Below are 20,296 nucleotides of genomic sequence, written 5' to 3'. Positions count from 1 at the left end.
CCCAAATTTGGAGGTTGCAGTTAGGTGAGAATGTGAAAGTTTGGTTACGAGTTGTTGGAACCGACAAACGTGAAAACTAAAAAGTCTGGTTGTGGTGACAGACTGAACTGTAGCTCAGCCCAGTGTCTAGGATAGACCGGAATATCACAGTGGTGTTGTGGGTTGGCATAACGTAAAATATATGTTTGTGATGATGGACTGGTCTGCAGCACAGGTTAAGTTGAAATGCAATGGTTTTACTTGTGAAAATTAAATTAATAACCTTTGCGTCACGTATGTTGCAATTTTTTTTTTTTTCTGATTATGTAACAAATTACATTGTTCTGACCGAGCGGGGTGGCACAGTGGTTAAAACACTGGATTCGCATTCTGGAGGACTGCTGTTCACTCACATCCGACTGTCCTGACTTGTTTTCTATGAATTCCCTAAATCACTTCAGGAACTGTAGTTCACTAAGATTTAGATGGGTCTGCCAGCTCTGGCTTTGTGAGAATGTAAATTAGGAGAATGGCATAGCCAACTTAATGGGAAAGTTCAATGATTTAGGCTGTTTCAGTCCAGAGATTCATCTTCTGAACAGTCATCTCAATTCTTTCACTGATAGTTTGAGTAATGTCTCCCAGATATGTGAGTGGCTCAAAGACTTCTGAAATAATGGAACCCATTATGTTATCCTTGATGGTGAGTGTTTCAGACGAGGTTATCATCAGCAGTGCCCTAAGAAAGTGTCATAGGACCACTATTATATGCTACCTATATACGTGAATGATCTGGCAGATATCTGTGGTTGTTTGCTGATGATGCTATGGTGTATGGGAAAGTGTTGTTGTTCAGTGGATGTAGGCTGATGCAAGATGACTTCGACAAAATTTCCAGTTGGAGTGATGAATGACAGGTGGCTCTAAATGTAGAAAAAGTAAGTTAATCCAGATGAGTAGAGAAAACAAACCTGTAATGTTCAGATATAGCATTGGTAGCATCCTGCTTGTCGGTCACGTCATTTAAATATCAGAGTGTAACACTGCAAAGCGATATGAAGTGTAATGAGAATGTGTGGGTTGTGCTAGGGAAGACGAATGGTTGACTTTGGTTTGTTGGGAGAAATTTTGGAAAGTTTGGTTCATCTGTAAAGGAGATTGCATATAGGACCATAGTGTGACTTATTCTTAAATACTGCTTCTACATCTACGTCCATACTCCGCAAGCCACCTGACCGTGTGTAGCGGAGGGTACCTTGAGTACCTCTATCAGTTCTCCCTTCTATTCCAGCCTTGTATTGTTTGTGGAAAGAAGGAGTGTCGGTATGCTTCTGTGTGGGCTCTAATCTCTCTACTGTAGTTTATCTATCACCTCCTTAACGTTTTCTCGATTACTAAATGATCCTGTAACGAAGCACGCTGCTCTCCGTTGGATCTTCTCTATCTCTTCTATCAACCCTATCTGGTATGGATCCCACACTGCTGAGCAGCATTCAAGCAGTGGGCAAACAAGTGTATTTCCTTTGTTTTCGGATTGCATTTCCTTAGAATTCTTCCAGTGAATCTGTCTGACATCTGCTTTACCGACGATCAGCTTTATACGATCATTCCATTTTAAATCACTCCTAATGCCTACTCCCAGATAATTTATGGAATTAACTGCTTCCAGTTGCTGACCTGCTATATTGTAGCTTAATGATGCGAGATCTTTCTTTCTGTGTATTCGCAGCACATTACACTTGTCTACATTGAGATTCAATTGCCTCAATTTGCTGCAGATACTCCTGCATTTCAGTACAATTTTCCATTGTTACAACCTCTTGATATACCACAGCATCATCTGCAAAAAGCCTCAGTGAATTTCCGATGTCATCCACAAGGTCATTTATGTATATTGTGAACGACACTCCCCTGCGGCACACCTGAAATCACTCTTACTTCGGAAGACTTCTCTCCATTGAGAATGACATGGTGCATTCTATTATCTAGGAACTCTTCAATCCAGTCACACAATTGGTCTGATAGTACATATGCTCTTACTTTGTTCATTAAACGACTGTGGGTAACTGTATGGAACGCCTTGCGGAAGTCCAGAAACACGGCATCTACCTGGGAACCCGCGTCTAAGGCCCTCAGTCTCGTGGACGAATAATGCGAGCTGGGTTTCACATGGTCGTCTTTTTCGAAACCTGTGCTGATTCCTACAGAGTAGATTTCTAGTCTCCAGAAAAGTCGTTATACTCGACCATAATAAGTGTTCCAAAATTCTACAACTGATAGACGTTATAGATATAGGTCTATAGTTCTGCACATCTGTTCGACGTCCCTTCTTGAAAACGGGGATGACCTGTGCCCTTTTCCAATCCTTTGGAACACTACGCTCTTCTAGAGACATGCGGTACACCACTGCAAGAAGGGGGCGCAAGTTCCTTCGTGTACTCTGTGTAAAATCTAACTGGTATCCCATCAGGTCCAGCGGCCTTCTCTCTTTTGAGCGATTTTAATTGTTTCTCTATTCCTCTGTCGTCTATTTCGATATCTACCATTTTGTCATCTGTGCGACAATCTAGAGAAGGAACTACAGTGCAGTCTTCCTCTGTGAAACGGCTTTGGAAAAAGACATTTAGTATTTCGGCCTTTAGTCTGTCATCCTCTGTTTCAGTACCATTTTGGTCACAGAGTGTCTTTTGTTTTGATCCACCTACCGCTTTGACATAAGACCAAAATTTCTTAGTATTATCTGCCAAGTCAGTACATAGAACTTTACTTTCGAATTCATTGAACACCTCTCGCATGGCCATCCTCACATTACATTTCGCTTCACATACTTTTTGTTTGTCTGCAAGGCGTTGCCTATGATTATGTTTGCTGTGAAGTTCCCTTTGCTTTGCTTCCGCAGCAGTTTTATAACTCATTTTTTGTACCACGGTGGCTCTTTTACATCTCTTACGATCTTGCTTAGCACATACTCATCTAACACATATTGTAAGATGGTTTTTAACTTTTATCCACTGATAAACACTATCTGAACTTGAGACACAACTTTTGTGATGAACCGTCAGGTACTCTGAAATCTGCTTTTTGTCACTTTTGCTAAACAGAAAAATCTTCCTACCTTTTTTAATATTTCTACTTACGGCTGAAATCATCGATGCAGTAACTGCTTTATGATCGCTGATTCCCTGTTCTGCGTGAACTATTTCAAATAGTTCGGGTCTGTTTGTCACCAGAAGATCTAATATGTTAATGCCACGAGTCAGTTCTCTGTTTAACTGCTCAAGGTAGTTTTCAGATAAAGCACTTAAAAAAATTTCACTGGATTCTTTGTCCCTGCCACCTGTTATGAATGTGGTAGTAAGATCATCCCGTAGTCAGCTTCAAATGTCATTTCTCTAAATTTCCTCAACAGCATTCCTTGAAAGGAATGTCGCCTTCCCTGTGGTGATCCTCATTTGAATTTTTGGGATCCGCACCTGGTATAATTAAAGTACGACATCGAAGCTGTGGAGAGGCAGATTGCTAGATTTGTTAGTAGTAAGTCTGAGCAGCACACAGTTGTCACAGAGATGGTTGTAGAATTCAAATGAGTATCACCACAGGCAAGGCGACACTCCTTTTGAGGAATGCTGTTCAGGAAATTTAGAGAAATTACATTTGAAGCTGACTGTGGGATGATCTTACTACCACCGTCATACATTTTGGGTGAGGACCACAAAAATAAGGTAAGAGAAATTAGGGTTAATACGGAAGCACATATGTAGTGGTTTTACCCTAGCTCTGTTTGCATGTGGAACAGCAAAGGAAGTGGTATAGGATACCCTCCGCCACGCATTGTACGCTGGCTTGTGAAGTATGTATGTAGATGTAGTCTTAGACACACAGTGAGCACTTTCATCTAGTCGATGTGACAGAAAGACAGCATTGTGGTCACTAGATATTAGTATGGTGGGAGGCTACAATTTCCTACTTCAGATAGACACACACAGATCAATTGGTTGGAGAAGAGACTGCATTAGATGGTTCAAAGAGAAGCAAGAAGGGAATATATACCAGCTGACACACAATTCCTGTGTAATAAAGATGTCTTTCATATTTATACTTCTGTAAAACTTATGTTCGTACTGTAAAAGTAATTATTATTCCAATTAAACTTTTTTTTTTAATTTTGCAGTTTGATTTACATTTTGACAGAACTGTATGTTATGGAGAGATAAGCTAACATCAGATATGGATTCACTGTTCAGCTCATGATAGGATTAAGTTAATACACAACAAAAAAGGAATTAAAAAATATTTTGTGACAGCCAGTTAACAATTACAGCGCTGTACCAATAGTTGCCAGTACTAGTGGGCTAGCTAAAATTAGTAAGCTATAAATTGTGTAGAAATTTGTAGTCAGATTCAAAACATTTTTAGTTTATTCGACTGTCTGCAATATATGTGCTTATGTGCTTATTGTGGTATTTCTAGTGTTGAAACTGAATACACAAATGTAACTGCAATTTTGTTGCATTTATTGCAGATCAAAATACTGAAAAGGACTTCTAATATTCAGATGATTATTATTATTATTATTATTATTATTATTATTATTATTATTATTATTATTATAATTATTATTTTCATTTATTTTTTTTATGGTACACTACTGGCCATTAAAATTGCTACACTATGAAGATGGCGTGCTACAGACGGGAAATTTAACAGACAGGCAGATGATGCTGTGATATGCAAATGATCAGCTTTTTAGAGCATTCACACAAGATTGGCGCCAGTGGCGACACCTACAACGTGCTGTCATGAGGAAAGTTTCCGACCGATTTCTCATACACAAACAGCAATTGACCGATGTTGCCTGCTGAACCGTTGTTGCGATGCCTTGTGTAAGGAGGAGAAATGCGTACCATCGCATTTCCGACTTTGGTAAAGGTCAAATTGTAGCCTATCACGGTTGCAGTTTATTGTATCACGACATTTCTGCTCGCATTGGTCGAGATCCAATGATTGTCAGCAGAATATGGAATCGATGGGTTCAGGAGGGTAATACGGAAATCCGTGCTGCATCCCGACGGCCTCGAATCACTAGCAGTCGAGATGACAGGCATCTTATTTGCATCGCTGTAACGGATTGTGCAGCCACGTCTCGATCCCTGAGTCAACAGATAGAGATGTTTGCAAGACAACAACATAGTCCAATATTACATTCACTGCACTAACATCTTCAGATTCATTTCCTGGTGGACAGTTGATCACAACAACACAATCTGTGAAAATAATATGATAAACACATGCAACTACTCAATTTTGAGAAAGATCAGCACTTACCAATATACTCAGATGATATGTAAACTGATCAGCATCAAATGTTTTATTTTCATCTTCTACAGGCATGTTAAGAGCCTTGTACATCATTTGCTGCAAATGTTTCTCCTCTTCACTGCACATTTTCAACGCTAAATTGACATGAAAACACACAAAACGCATGAAACAGAGCAAACTCAAAATGTCAGATGACAACCTAAAAAGCGACTGACAGTAATAGAGGTTTCAAAACTAACAAATTTTTACAGTGATGCTGCTTCTGCCATCTGGTGGTAACAGTAAAACTACAAAGTCTTCAGCCATCATTTGTGGGGCTCATAAACATATGTTAGACACCAAGGAAAATCGCCATAACAGGTGTGATGTAGTATTACTTCCACCACACATTTCCATTTCCTGAAATAGAAATCACTGTAAGTATTAATAGATAAGTGGAGATGTTTCTGTTGACTACCAATGATGCGAATGATTCGTGTGGTTTCAGCTGCACGTAGAGTTTGACATGTTCGGGGAGGACCGATACGACGTTTCTGGAAGACCGCGTTTTACGGCAACGCAGCAGGCGCTGGCCTTTGTCGGGGTCGTCGGTGGATTCTTTGGGCTGTACTACCTGCTGGATGACTACAAGATGTTTAGACCTGTGGCAAGTATTCTTTGTTGACTACCCTATTTCACAATCTTCAAAACTATTTAGTTATATGAATATAATAGAGGGTAACATTCCATGTGGGAAAAATATATCTAAAAACAAAGATGCTGTAAATTACCAAATGAAGGAATTGGTATGTTGATAGGAGACAATAAAACACACACACACATCGGCACAAAGTATTGCCGATGGATGTGCGTGTGCGTGTGTACCTGTCCCTTTTCCCCCTAAGGTAAGTCTTTCCGCTCCCAGGATTGGAATGACTCCTTACCCTCTCCCTTAAAACCCACATCCTTTCGTCTTTCCCTCTCCTTCCTTCTTTCCTGATGAAGCAACCGTGGGTTGCGAAAGCTTGAAATTTGTGTGTGTTTTTATTGTCTCCTTTCAACATACCAACACTTTCGTTTGGCAAGTTACAGCACCTTTGTTATAAGATAAACTATTTAGTTGGCTTCACATGAAACTGGAATTACACATAGAACCTAATATTCACAGTACATATTCTTTTAGTGGAGTGGAAATTTGTTACCACAGTTAGATTACCAGAACTACTGCCTGTACACATTGTTGTTGTTGCTGTTGCTTTTGTTGTTTGAAACTTCTTATTAGGCCAGAATTGGAACCTAGTGCCTTGCCTTCTTGATCAATGTTCTGAGCTATTGAGGCATGACTCACAAGTCTGGATTGTGTGTGAATCGTGTGTTGAAAGCAGGGCATTGCCCTAGAAAGGTAAGGTTTTAGGTTGAAGTCTCAGGCTGGCGCACAGTTTCAATCTGCTAGAAAGCTTCAAAAGAGTGGCACTCCCCTATTTGAAAAAAAGTGATTCTGGTTGTTTTGTTTATTTTCGTGGCCTATACGTAAAGATTGACAAGGCACAGTAATGGAATAGTTATTTTAGTTGAATATTTGTTCACCAACCCCCTATCGGAAATTGAAGTGCAGGAAATAATTTGCACCACATTCTGGCTCTGACACTATATTCAGCTTAAAAACTAGAAGGAACCTGTTCATTGTTCGTAAGACCAATTAAAGTTCATGAAGTTGTAACATTGGTAGGTGGCTCAGTTGTCGCCAGTTGTATGCACATTCCCCACACCCTCCCTCTTCTTCTGGCAGCAGCCAATGTGGTGGTCCTCCTCCAGACACTCTGCTGTGTATTGTATTGGGCTAAAATACAGTTTTCGTCCTGACTGCAGTGTGGCTATAACTTAGTGTCATTACAGATTTATTTAGCAAAAGCAGTCATTATCTGCAGGAGGGACAGTTGCCATTGTATGAGGTGTGCTCAGAAAGGAAGAGTCCTCAGCCTCTGACAGTGAAAGGAATTTCTTTTTTCCTCCTTGATAAAGTTGGCAGCATGACATCAGAGGGCAAGTTGTTGACAGTGGAAAGTGTGCTGATTTTTCTCTTATCAGCAGAAAACTCTCATGGTGCATTGTGGAAATAAGTTTCTGTACTTTGAATCTCACCAGATGTGAGGTGAGGAGTGTAATCCAGTTTCTTCTCGCAAAGGGAAATGTGCTTTCTAATGTTCGTGGGGAACAGAGCAGGGGCATCCCTGAATTATGATTGACGGCATGGAGAATGAGATTGAAGAAATCGATTGAGTTCAGGCAAGATGAACCCAATGTGTTCCAGAAATATTCAGATTTCATCTGCTTGAAATTGTTATTGAAAGACACGGTATTCAAAAATTGGGTGTGAGGAGCTTACAAAAACAGCTCGCAGACCAGCACACATTCAACAGAATCGCATCTGCACAGGGATTTCTCGAGAACTTTGAACTCTGTGTAATTTGTCCAGGGGCATGGGAGGGGGATTTATGAACTGATGCTGTACAGTACTGCGAAATTCTGTTAAAAAAGACAAAAGAAAAGAGCAATGTTAGAAGGGGGTGTGCTTTTTGCACAACAGTCCATGTCAAGATACAGCCAGTGCCACCAGACAAAACTCCAGCACTACCGCACGGTTCTTAGGCGACCAGACAGAAAGTGAAAAATGCTCTTGTTCCCCCCTAACATAGTGATGAAAATTCCTAACTTAAAAACAGGGTAATTTTACTGAGTGGCCTAAGTGTGGTGCAATAGCATACTGTAGAGATTTCACCATATTGATGAATACTGAAGCCACTGAAAGTATTAATTACAGTCAGTTGTCAGTTAATCTCCTAGTTCCTTCCTTACCAGAATCCGAGAAATACATTTCAGTTCCGGAATTGTCATCTGCTACGTTGATGAGTCGATCGACAGAATCCACGAAGCTACCCAGGCGTCGCGTTTTCTCCTCTTCTTTTATGAAGAATCGTTCTACATCCCACCAGTATTCGGTAGTGACATGTGAAAAAGCTGTGTTCATTAGCTCCAGTATGTGTGGCTGTGTAAGTCTTATTATTTCTCTTGACAAATCCCTTAACTTGGCTCCAGATCAGTTCTGTTTGGCTCGTATTGTAATGGTACAGTGGCAAATTACACTATATGTCAAATGCGTATCCACATTCTGCTGTATCAAACACAGTACCTCCAAGAAGTTAAAAGCAAAACATTAAGAATAACCTGTTTGTGAGCACTTTTTAACTGAGTTTAACTCGCGTGTTTCACTACGGAGTAGGAAGCAGCTTCAACCGTGTTCATACTGCGTATTAACAGTGAGACAATCTGACCACATCAGTGCAGTGACTGCAACTGTACGCTATTTTTGGAAAAAAAAAAGTAGCTAAAGCATGATTAAATGTTGATGATTGTTAATATAGTAGAATATCTTAAAGTTTCATTTAACATACCTTAGTAATAAGATATCTGATATATTAAGTAAGACCTAATTCCAAGAGCATAACACCACCAATCATTGCATTTGTGTTTGTTTACGTAAGATTTATTTTTATGATGGACAGAGTATAGTCACTAAACGATGACACCTTCCAATAAGCATAGCATCATCAGCTAATGGTGGTACATTGTGCCCACATTATCTGTCCGACCATTTGTGTGTGTTCAGAATAAGAGTGATGGACTCAGAATGTGTTCAATAATTTTGCAGTGAACTGATGTTAAGGATATTTGTAATTATGCGGGTCCATTTTGTTACCCTTCACATATGTAGGAATTGTGCGTGCATTTTTTCCGGTCACCATAAACGTGAGCTATGTAAGGAACCAATTTCGCAGCGTACTCACCGTAAAATCGAACTGGGATTCCGTCTGGACCACGCAAGATATTTTTCACCTCTTTCAGTTGCTTCTCTGTGGCATACGTGCCGATTTTTATGTCCTCCGTGCGGGAGTTTGTGGAATAGTGGTATGTTCGTGTGAGCCTACACGTAAATTATTTCTTAATGTGGAATTTTAAGCTCTGGCTTACCTTTTGCTGTCTTCTATTGCCGCCCAGACTGACTAGTAGATGAATGAATGAATGGAAGACTTCCACCCACACAGTTATTTTACATATGACCAGAATTTTCTGTTCTCTCTCTCTCTCTCTCTCTCTCTCTCTCACACACACACACACACACACACACACACACACACACACACACACACACAGTCCTATGTGACATGCACTATAAAAAGCCAGACACTTCCTAGTTGTATGAATGTAGCTCACTGGTGTACTTTCAGGTGTTCTGCAGAGTTGTTGCTTCCTTTTTATTAACAATATTTAAAGAATTGGCCCAGTTGTCTTCTTCAGGTGCTGCAAGTTGTGCTGTTATGTTTACTCACTGCCCGGACTCTGACCACGCTGTGGACTGTTGTTGGTCCCGTGTTGCTATTTCTAGCTGACTGCAGTCCACTACAGTGTTTATGGCCTCTGGGCCAGGGATACACAGTAGACAGCTGTGAAGTTGGACAGTCGACACTCGGTCTGTTCGTGTACGAAAGTAAGACTGACCAATTTGTGTGGTAGTCTGTGGGTTTCTCATAATGGCTGAAATGCCGAGAAGACACAGTGTGTTTCACAAACAGGCAAGGGGACTTACTTTTAATCCGTACTCATTCTTCAAATGTGAGGCAGATTCGGGCGAGCTGGTCTATGTTGTTGCCTAAGTGCGGGAACTTAACACAGTTGCTGTCTGTGCCCTTTCAGCTGAGTTCACAGTGCAGCTTTCCTCGTCAGCGGACGTGCTGCCAGAGGCCACAAACGCTGTCGCCGACTGTAGCGATCTGCCATCTTCACACGGGTAGCACGAAGTATCTGCAACCGGATGACTTGCCTGTTGTGACAGTGATCTGATTTCTGGGCCACTGTCACTGTGAGTTACAATTAAAATTCAGAGAATAATGTTACATAAGTGAGTAGACAACAAAACTAAAAAGATCACCTATACCTTTTACCTACATTTCAACACAGGCGCCGACATTCTCGGCACATTTTGTGGTACCAGTTTCAGTACGCACTGTTTGTAGAAGTCCATTTGGTCAGAGTATAGCAATCTGCGGACTGCCAATTTCACTTTCGCATCTGTTGCAAAGTGTCGGCTGGCCAGGAATTTCTTCGCGGGTCCAAAGAGGTAAAAGTCTGACAGTGCGGGGTCTGGACTGTATGGTGGATGTTGGAGCACCTCCCACCCAAATTTGGCAATTTTCTCACGAATAGGAGCAGCAACATGGGTGTGAGCACTTTCACCAAGAAGTTTGGCACTGCCAGCATTAACATTGTGGCATTTGTCACGAAGGGCGCTATTCGGCTGAACCAAAGTTGTAATGTAGGCTGCAGCATTCAGTAACACATTGTGCATATCACAGAACACTGTCACGAGCACTTTCCTTGCAGATTATCTCACTCTATGTTGTGGTACTCACAAGACTCATCACCAGCGACGATTTCTTTCAAAAATTAGTGCTCCTTTTGCAGCATAACATAGTAAGTGATCCAAACTTGTCATTTGCTGGCTATTGTGATTATCCGTCAGGTCCTTAGGTGCCCAGTGAGCACTAATTTTACAAATTTTCAACATGTAATGAACAATATTGTCCACTGTACGATGGGAAATGTTAAAATTCTGCAATAAGGTTCGCAGTTGCACACACTAGTCATTCAAAATTGCCACCCCAATGGCGCTGACACTACCCGGGGTTGCAGCTATCACCAGTCTCCTGGAGTGTGGCGAATCACTAAGGTTCACACAGCCCTCTCAAAAGAATGCACACCACCTGGAGACAGCGTAGGTCCGTACAGTCATCCCCCATACACACGGTGTTTGTCCCTATAAGTTTTACACGGTTGATGCCATTTGGCCATAAATATGAACTACACTTAGATGTTCTTAACAAGTTGATAACAGTAATACACACCAGTTTTCTTCCATAATCCAGACTTCTCTTGCTAGACCTGCACATGAAAACAGAGCACTCCTTGTAGTGGAAACTTCATATTATATTGTCATCAAATTTCAACACTGCAGCTGCAATTCCAGGGGAGGAAAAAACTGTTTGTGTGTTACTTTCCGATCCTCACTCGTAATTATAGTAATGAGGAGACGGTGATGTATACCTTGTTATCCGTTCCATGCGTAATTGGCATTTTGAGTGACATGTCGTGCCAATGATGGGACCTACAAGCTGGTCACTGAGGAGGCAGTATCTGGTGGGAAAAGCAGCAAACAGTCACCGCAACTCTAGAGAGCAGTGAAGCTTGACCTGAATCTGCAGGGTGTTCCAAAAAGGTACGGCCAAACTTTCAGGAAGCATTCCTCACACACAAATAAAGAAAATAAGTTATGTGGTCGTGTCTGGAAACGCCTAATTTCCATGTTCCATTTAGTTTCGTCAGTATCCTCGATTCTCTGCCAGTTGGCCCAATTGAAGGAAGGTAATGTTGACTTTAGTGCTTGTGTTGACATGCGACTCATTGCTCTACAGTACTAGCATAAAGCACATCAGTATGTAGCATCAACAGGTTAGTGTTCATCACAAACGTGGTTTTGCAGTCAGTGCAATGTTTACAAATGCGGAGTTGGCAGATGCCCATTTGATGTACGGATTAGCACGGGACAATAGCCGTGGCGCGGTACATTTGTATTGAGACAGATTTCTAGAATGAAGGTGTCCCAACAGGAAGACATTCGAAGCAATCGATCGGCATCTTACGGAGCACGGAACATTCCAGCCTGTGACTCGCGACTGGGGAAGACTTAGGACGACAAGGACACCTGCAACGGACGAGGGAATTTTTCGTGCAGTTGACGATAACCGTATTGTCAGCATCAGAGAAGTTGCTGCTGTACAAGATAACGCTGATCATGTCACTGTATGGAGAGTTCTACGGGAGAACCAGTTGTTTCCGTACCACATACCGCGTGTGCAGGCACTATCAGCAGCTTATTGGCCTCCATGGGCACACTTCTGCGAATGGTTCATCCAACAATGTGTCAATCCTCATTTCAGTGCAGATGTTATCTTTACGGATGAGGCTTCATTCCAACGTGATCAAATTGTAAATTTTCACAATTGACGAGAATCCGCACGCAATTGTGAAATCACGTCATCAACATAGATTTTCTGTGAGCGTTTGGGCAGGCATTGTTGGTGATGTCTCGATTGGGCCCCACGTTCTTCCGCCTACGCTCAATGGAGCACGTTATCATGATTTCATACAGAATACTCTACCTGTGCTGCTAGAACATGTGCCTTTACAAGTACGACACAACATGTGGTTCATGCACGATGGAGCTCCTGCACATTTCAGTCGAAGTGTTCGTACGCTTCTCAACAACAGATTCGGTGAGCGACGGATTGGTAGAGGCGGACCAATTCCGTGGCCTCCGCGCTCTCCTGACCTCAACCCTCTTGCCTTTCATTTAAGGCGGCATTTGAAAGGACTTGTCTACGCAACCCCGGTACCAAATGTAGAGACTCTTCGTGCTCGTATTGTGGACGGCTATGATACAATACGCCATTCTCCAGGGCTGCATCAGCGCATCAGGGATTCCGTGCGATGGAGGGTGGATGCACGTATCCTCGCTAACAGAGGACATTTGAACATTTCCTGTAACAAAGTGTTTGAAGTCACGCTGGTACGTTCAGTTGCTGTGTGTTTCCATTCCACGATTAATGTGCTTTGAAGAGAAGTAATAAAATGAGCTCTAACATGGAAAGTAAGTGTTTCCGGACACATGTCCACATCACATATTTTCTTTGTGTGTGAGGATTTTTTTCTGAAAGTTTGGCCGTACCTTTTTGTAACACCCTATATGAATACCTTGTCCATCCTCCCCCCCCCCCCCCCCCCCCGTCTCTCTCTCTCTCTCTCTCTCTCTCTCTGTCTGTGTGTGTGTGTGTGTGTGTGTGTGTGTGTGTGTGTGTGTGTGTTTGTTTTTCCTGCTTCTCCCTGTCTGTCCATCCCCTCCCCCTCTGACAGTTCCCTGCTCCCCCCCCCCCCCTTCTCACCTCTGTCCCTCTCCTCCTCGTTTACTGTTATTGCAAATCCAGATTCCATAGTAGTATTCTAATCATAAGCTGATAAGCCATAAATGCACCTTTCCACCTTTCCTATTTCCTGCAAAAAGCAACTATGACGAAGGAAACAAAACAGCATGTTTTCGTTTGTACAGTTTTTGCTTATATATATATATATATATATATATATATATATATATATATATATATATATATATATATATATATAATAAAAGAGAATATACGAAAACTTTGTCCGAACAAGCCTCAGAATGCCCAACAGTACTGACCGACAGCCGTGTCGTCCTCAGACGGTAGGTGTCACTGGATGGGGATACAGACGGGCATGTTTTCAGTGCATCACTCTCCAATCTGTTGTCAGTTTTTGTGACTGGAGCTGATACTCCTCAGGCAAGTTGCTCTTCAGTTGGCCTCGCAAGGGCCGAGTGCACCCCACTTGCAAACCTCACTAGGCAGATTGGGCGGTTGCCCATCCGTGTGCTAGAACGAGCCTGACAGCACTAAACTTTGGCGATCTGAAGGGAACTGGTGTTAAAAACCACTGCGGCAAGGCCATTGGCAAAAAAGGCTATACAGGGTGATTCATTTAGACATGCAAATATTTTAATATGTCATTCTACAAGTAAAACCAAAGAAAAAAGTTCATATAAACCTAAGTTCACAAATCTTTAGTTACGGAGTTACAGCTAATAAGATTTTGCCTGAAATTTAGCAACTTCATTAATATGAAGCCATCGCAAAACTTTACGAGGTTAAGTAAAGCACAATTTCCACTTATTTTATGCTGTGGGTCTGGTGAACCTAATGAAACATGTCCCAGACGTAGTTTACGAGGACACAGTCAATACAACCAAGGCATTACTTGCTCACATTACAAATTCAATAGACGAAATTAACAACCTTCCTGTGAAACTGAAATGAGCAACAAAATCTGTTCAAACATGTAGCTTAACACATTAAAATATTTGTGTATCTTTGTAAAACACCCTGTATAAGGGAGAATCAGTTTGTCTAACAGTTTAAATGCCATGCTATCCTAGTTGGACAACATACACTACAGAAATATACAGTCTATGTCCATCTGAATGTTCTTTAGAGTATCGTATAAAATTGGAAGTGAACTGGTCAAAGACTTTTCGAGATGTTCGGTAATGATGTTTTATCTTGATATATTACATATCAGTTTAATGAACATTCAGACAGACATACATTATATATTTTTAAAGTGTCATGTAAAATTTGATTTAAATTGGCTGAGAACTTTTTGAGCTTTTTTGGTAGCAGTGTTAAATGACTTGTCTGTATAGCAGCATATATTAGCACAATACCAAACAAGTTGTCTGGCTGTAGATACTTAGTGCTAACTGCGTGAAGTGGAGTCAGGTCAGTAATCCTAGTATAATTTGAATGATTTAAGCAGTGCCCACCAGTAAAGCTCTCAGGAGACACAACTTAGCTGACAGTCATCATAATTCAGACAAAATGTTTACAAACCTTCACTGTGAATCAGTACATCTATTAGTTAAATCCTTCCAGCTGTTAATGACATAAACCTTCACATAGACACAGCAGAATTCGGTGGGCGACTTTAATTTACACTGAAGCGCCAAAGAAACTGATTTAGGCATGCATATTCAAATAAAGATTTGTAAACGGGCAGAATAAGGCGCTGCATTCTGCAGTGTCTGTATAAGATAAAAAATGTCTGGCACAGTTGTTAGATTGATTACTGCTAATACAATGGTAGGTTATCAAGATTTAAGTTAGTCTGAATGTGGTGTTACAGTTCGCGCACGAGTGATGGGACACAGCATCTCAGAGGTAGCGATGAAGTGGGGATTTTCCCATATGACCATTTCATGAATGTAGAGTGTGAATATTAAGAATCCAGTGAAACATCAAATCTCAGACATTGCTGCGGTCGGAAAAAGATCCTGCAAGAACGGGACTGATGACGACTGAAGAGAATAATTCAAAGTGACAGAAGTCCAGCCCTTCTGCAAATTGCTACAGATTTCATGGGCCATCAACAAGTGTCAGCATGTGAACCATTCAACGAAACATCATCGGTAAGGGGTCTTGGCACAGAAGGCCCACCGTGTACCCTTGATGACTGCACCACACAAAGCTTTACGCCTCACCTGGGCGTACCGACACCGACATTGGATTGTTGTTAACCGGAAACATGTTGACTTGTCGGACGACTCTCGTTTCAAATTGTATCGAGCAGACGGACGTGTACGGGTATGGAGACAACCTCGTGAATCTGTGGACCCTGTATGTCAGCAGGGGACTGTTCAACCTGGTGAAGGCTCTGTAATGGTGAGGGGGTGTGCAGTTGGAGTGATATGGGACACCTGATACATCTAGATACGACTCTGACAGGGGACTTGCACGTAAGCATCCTGTCTGATCACTTGCATCCATTCATGTTCATTGCACATTCCAATGGACTTGGCAATTCCAGCAGGACAGTGTGACACCCCACATGTCCAAAATTGATGCAGAATGGCTCCAGGAACACAGCTCTGAGTTTATACACTTCCCCTGGCCACCAAACTCCCCAGACATGAACATTGTTGAGCGTATCTGGGATGCCTTGCAACGTGCTGTTCAGAAGAGATCTCCACCCCCTCACACTCTTCCGATTTATGAACGGCCCTGTAGGATTTGTGGAGTCAGTTCCCTCCAGCACTACTTCAGACATTAGTCAAGTCCATGCCACATTGGGCTGTGGAACTTCTGCAGGCTCGCAGGGGCTCTACATGATATTAGGCAGGTGAACAAGTTTCTTCTGCTCCTCAGTGTATAATATGTAGGGATTTTAAGTTTGACTTTGTATTCTCCACTGTGTGCTTTGATGCCCTTGTTTCAGAGCCCATGCCAAAAGTCCATGAAACACACATTCTATCAGCATTTCCCAGTTTTTGTGGATGTGATGACGAGCAAGATCTTAATTACCGACCCAAAGCCTTATTTACATTGAAACATCTGTACCTCCTTATCAGGTTTTCTGGCATCTGTATCTTGACATACTCCTTAATTATGCTGTCTCGGAAATGTAGCCTTTGCACCACTGTCCTGGACTCAATTATATTTGAAGTAATGTTTGGCGACAGCTGGTTTTAATCCAGTGTTTTGCATATCCCATTGGCTGTGTTAATAGTCTGCTCTTTGGCGCCAAGATACGAATACTATGTAGTCTCTCATTATGAGAGTCTTACTTTCTGAATCCTTGGAATTAATGGTGGAAATTTTGGCATGTCCATCTTTAACCCTGTGGTGCATGAATTTCACTGCAATGGACAACTTACAATAGTCAATTTTCTGGCGTTTTCAATCAGTCGTGAGTCTGCAAATGCGTGCAGGACACACCAATAGGGAGTGCCAGCTGCAGTGAACTGTGTGCATTTGCAGTCTCAGGACTGATTTAAAATGCCAAAGTAGGGACCATTAACAGCTGTCCACTGTAGGGGACGCTCTGCGCCACAGGGTTAAGTAGTAGGAGAAGACCACAGCCAATATAAATATTACAGCTTTCAACATTACAGTTAGCTGTAATTTCAACATAAAAGTATTTGCAGCTGCTTTTTATGATTGATTAAATCATTAAGCCATCCAGATATATAGTGGCTGAATTTTCCCAGAAGACATCATTCAGAAAGGCCTATCTGAAAATAACTGGTATCCACTAGTATAGGAAGCAACCACCCATTGTGAGACTGCAGACAGAAGTACCAGTTACTTTGCTGAAAGTTAGACTGTTTCCCGTAACTTTCTAGACACGCGAGGATGTCAACTTATTTCCTCAGACAGCAAAAGTTGTGAAGAAACGGACGGCGTGGTTACGAGTATTTCGTTATAGCCCATCGTGGCAAACCTGTACGTGGGAAGTTCCTAGAACATTACATTGTATCTGTCCTAACATAAATTTTGTAATGGAACTTGAAAACCAGAGCCACATCTTTCTGTGAGGTGTTGACAGAAGACTGCACAAATCTCTTGGTTGCAGTGTATATAGGAAACTGACAAACACTGCCCTCTGTCTGTGCACCTCGAGCCATCGTTATGTCACAAAGAAATGTGGCACTGAGACTCGACTCTGTAGAGCTCGGAATGCTTTCGGATGACACGGTAAAAATAAGATATCTGAAGGAACGGGTATTCGGACAATCAAACTGAGTGGGTGCTGCAGTCAAAACAGAGAATGGTGTGAGAAAGAGGTTGAGGTTGAGGCGTAGAAAGAGAAGTTGACACTCCCGTGCAGGCCCAAATCCAAACAGTTCGGTAGACTCCTACAGAAATGAGGCATCCAATATATTTCACTCCTGACGACAAAGCTGGATAGATTCTTTGCAACTTTAACAGTGCTTAACAAAATGAAATACCATGAGACCAGTATTGTGGTGTAAATGTTAAGTTTCTGGGACAGTGTAATTAAATAATGTACAAAAGTGAAGATTCTGGAAAAACTTGATAAATAGGTACAGAGACGTCCAAACGAGGCTCGGGGTCTGGCACTACTCTCTGCAAAAATCACATCGATCAATTTGCTGAAGTGGCTGGCAGATTCAAATTGACCTACAAATTAGTCTGTTTTGTTATAGTGTGGTGGCCCCTGTGCAATGTTAAGCTCCCTCTATACAGCTTAACCTTTTTCGTGGACTTACTTGTTGAAGAATGCTGGTTCTGCTTTCTTGCAGTGCCGATGTTTTCTGCTAGCACCAGAAGCTTCTCTGAAGATTTCACTGCTAGGAAGGGGAAATTCTCTCTCTCTCTCTCTCTCTCTCTCTCTCTCTCTCTCTCTCTCTCTCTCTCTCTCTCTCTCTCTCTCTCTCTCTCGTTATTTAAAAATACGCTACTCGTGGAATATCATTCACTGCACCAGAACATATTTATTTCCACTTTGTACAAAAAAAAAAAACTAAACTTTATGACGTAAGCACAGACATTACCGGGCACCCAAGATCAGTTAATTGCACATTTTTGAACACAATTAATACATAAGCTTTTATCGTGGCTGACTATCCACGTCCAGTCCACGAACTCTCAACAGCAGTTCAACGTCTAATAAACAGCCACTATGTCGAGCCACTCCATTTGTTTTTCAACAATACAAAGCTACATTACTCTTTGCAGCCGGCCACAAAGCTTCTGGGCCGTAGTTAATTATTCTTAGCAGGTTGCGCTGAACACTTGCCAGCGCCGACGAATTATCTCCCTTCCAGTTTCGCCTGCATAAACAATAAATGGGTGCAGTATCCCATGCTCATCCTTACACCCTGCTTCAAAATAACGTGTGTTCAAAACGGCTGGAACACAAGTGTCTCCAGACTTTCGTAAAATTCTAGGGGCATTACAGTAGCATTGTGTGAGAGACGACACGTGCAATAGTAGTAGCAGCAGCTTTGAGAAAGATAGGGATCAGTATTCGAACTTTTGTACTAAGGAACTTCTATTGTATAAATAAGTAAATTATGTTGCATTTCTCACTGCTTATATCAGTTGTTTTCTGTACAGTTGGGAGGTAGCACCTCCTCAGTTTTGACTGACTAATTTTGGTTTCAGTTGGCGAAGCAGCTACCGGCCCCAGGAGTTGTCCACTACACGTTTGAGCCAGCCGAGTGACTGCAGACGACCTCGTAGATCTGCTGGTGCAGCTTCGTGTGATTGTCTGGGAGTTAGCTGTGGCATATGTGTGGACTGATACTTTTACTGTGTAGGGTAGCTGTAGTGAAACATGTCGGGTCGGTTACATTTGCTCTGTTAAATATATTGCCCCCTTCACTATGACGGACCCATCTGGTTTATTCTCCGGCCACAGCAAGGTGATTCCTGCCGCAGCCATCTCTGTCACTTGCGAATAAGTATGCAATACAGTGACACTCGGTAAATGATATCTCGATTGTGAACAGTTTACACGATTTCAGCTGGTGCACAGACTGCCTGTTATGTAAATAAAGAATGTTTCGCAATGAAAAAAGTTCTGTACTGTGTGTTTATTCGAGGTGGATCAAAAGAGTTGTAAATGATACTGTAAAACGAATTAAACTAGAAGGTTCTGTTTGACATCAATTCACATGAATTACTTTATTATATGTATGCCCTTAATAATTAACCATTGTAAGCTTTCACTTTAACTAAAGTTTTACAGTGTGTAGTGTTAAACTCCACATCTGGATCTATCTATATTTCATTTTCTTTTTGTGACCATTCGTAGAACAAAAACTTCCTCCGGAATGTAGGAGACAATAATTCTTTGTTTGAAGTAATACAAGATATACATTAACTATTTTTTGTAGGTTTATTAAATCACTGGGAATAAAGACAGACTCCTTTTAATCTGTTGTATGTGTGGAACTATTAATTGCATTTTACTCTTACAGAACGTGTTTATTACAGTTTTTCAGAGACTCCAGTATGTATATTCTCTTTAGTATGATTTTCATTCAACATAAAATTTCTTTTTTCCCAATAAATCAATTCACATTTTCTGGTTGTTCATGACCTCATTTCCATATAAATATTCTCAATGTGACATAGTTTATTAATATCCAGACTAGGTGTGTACGCGTTTACGACAGGGTGTGTCCTTCACGTACGACACTGGTGTCCCTTCTTCACTAAGACTCACGAGGAAGTGAAAAACTTCAACTCAGCATACAACACAATATATGTTAGTCATTTGACAATTTTAATTTGGGAAATTGAGCTTCCATTAATACTGGTGTCAGAGGTCTGAAATACTGAACAGTGAGATCTCGTCAATTGCTGGCCGCCTCATAAGTTGCTGTGGTGGCTGACTCTGCCTCTGTAGTCCGGCTGCTGAAGCACAGCTGCTGCTATCGGAATGTAGCGTCACTCGTATGCTCCACACAGATTGGAAGTGAAGACCATTTTGGAAATAGACTGGTAAGTTTTTCAATTTACATTAA

The 20,296-nt window shown here is 41.5% G+C and overlaps 1 protein-coding gene across 1 annotated transcript in view; it reads left to right on the top strand.

Annotated features, from left to right (window-relative positions):
• The window catches only part of LOC126295124 (NADH dehydrogenase [ubiquinone] 1 beta subcomplex subunit 8, mitochondrial), a 29,034-nt gene extending 9,598 nt beyond the window's left edge, over positions 1-19,436 (top strand). Inside the window, exons 3-4 of the mRNA XM_049987394.1 lie at positions 5,786-5,944; positions 18,930-19,436. Coding sequence (XP_049843351.1) covers positions 5,786-5,944; positions 18,930-18,989 — 219 coding nt within the window. The 3' untranslated portion in view covers positions 18,990-19,436. The remainder of the gene's footprint in view (positions 1-5,785; positions 5,945-18,929) is intronic.
• The last annotated feature ends 860 nt before the right edge of the window (positions 19,437-20,296 follow it).

Source organism: Schistocerca gregaria, chromosome 11 (assembly GCF_023897955.1).
Source record: "Schistocerca gregaria isolate iqSchGreg1 chromosome 11, iqSchGreg1.2, whole genome shotgun sequence".
NCBI classification, from domain to species: domain Eukaryota; kingdom Metazoa; phylum Arthropoda; class Insecta; order Orthoptera; family Acrididae; genus Schistocerca; species Schistocerca gregaria.
The sequence above is the reverse complement of the archived record's forward strand: the minus strand, read 5'-3'. Positions and strand labels throughout refer to the sequence as shown.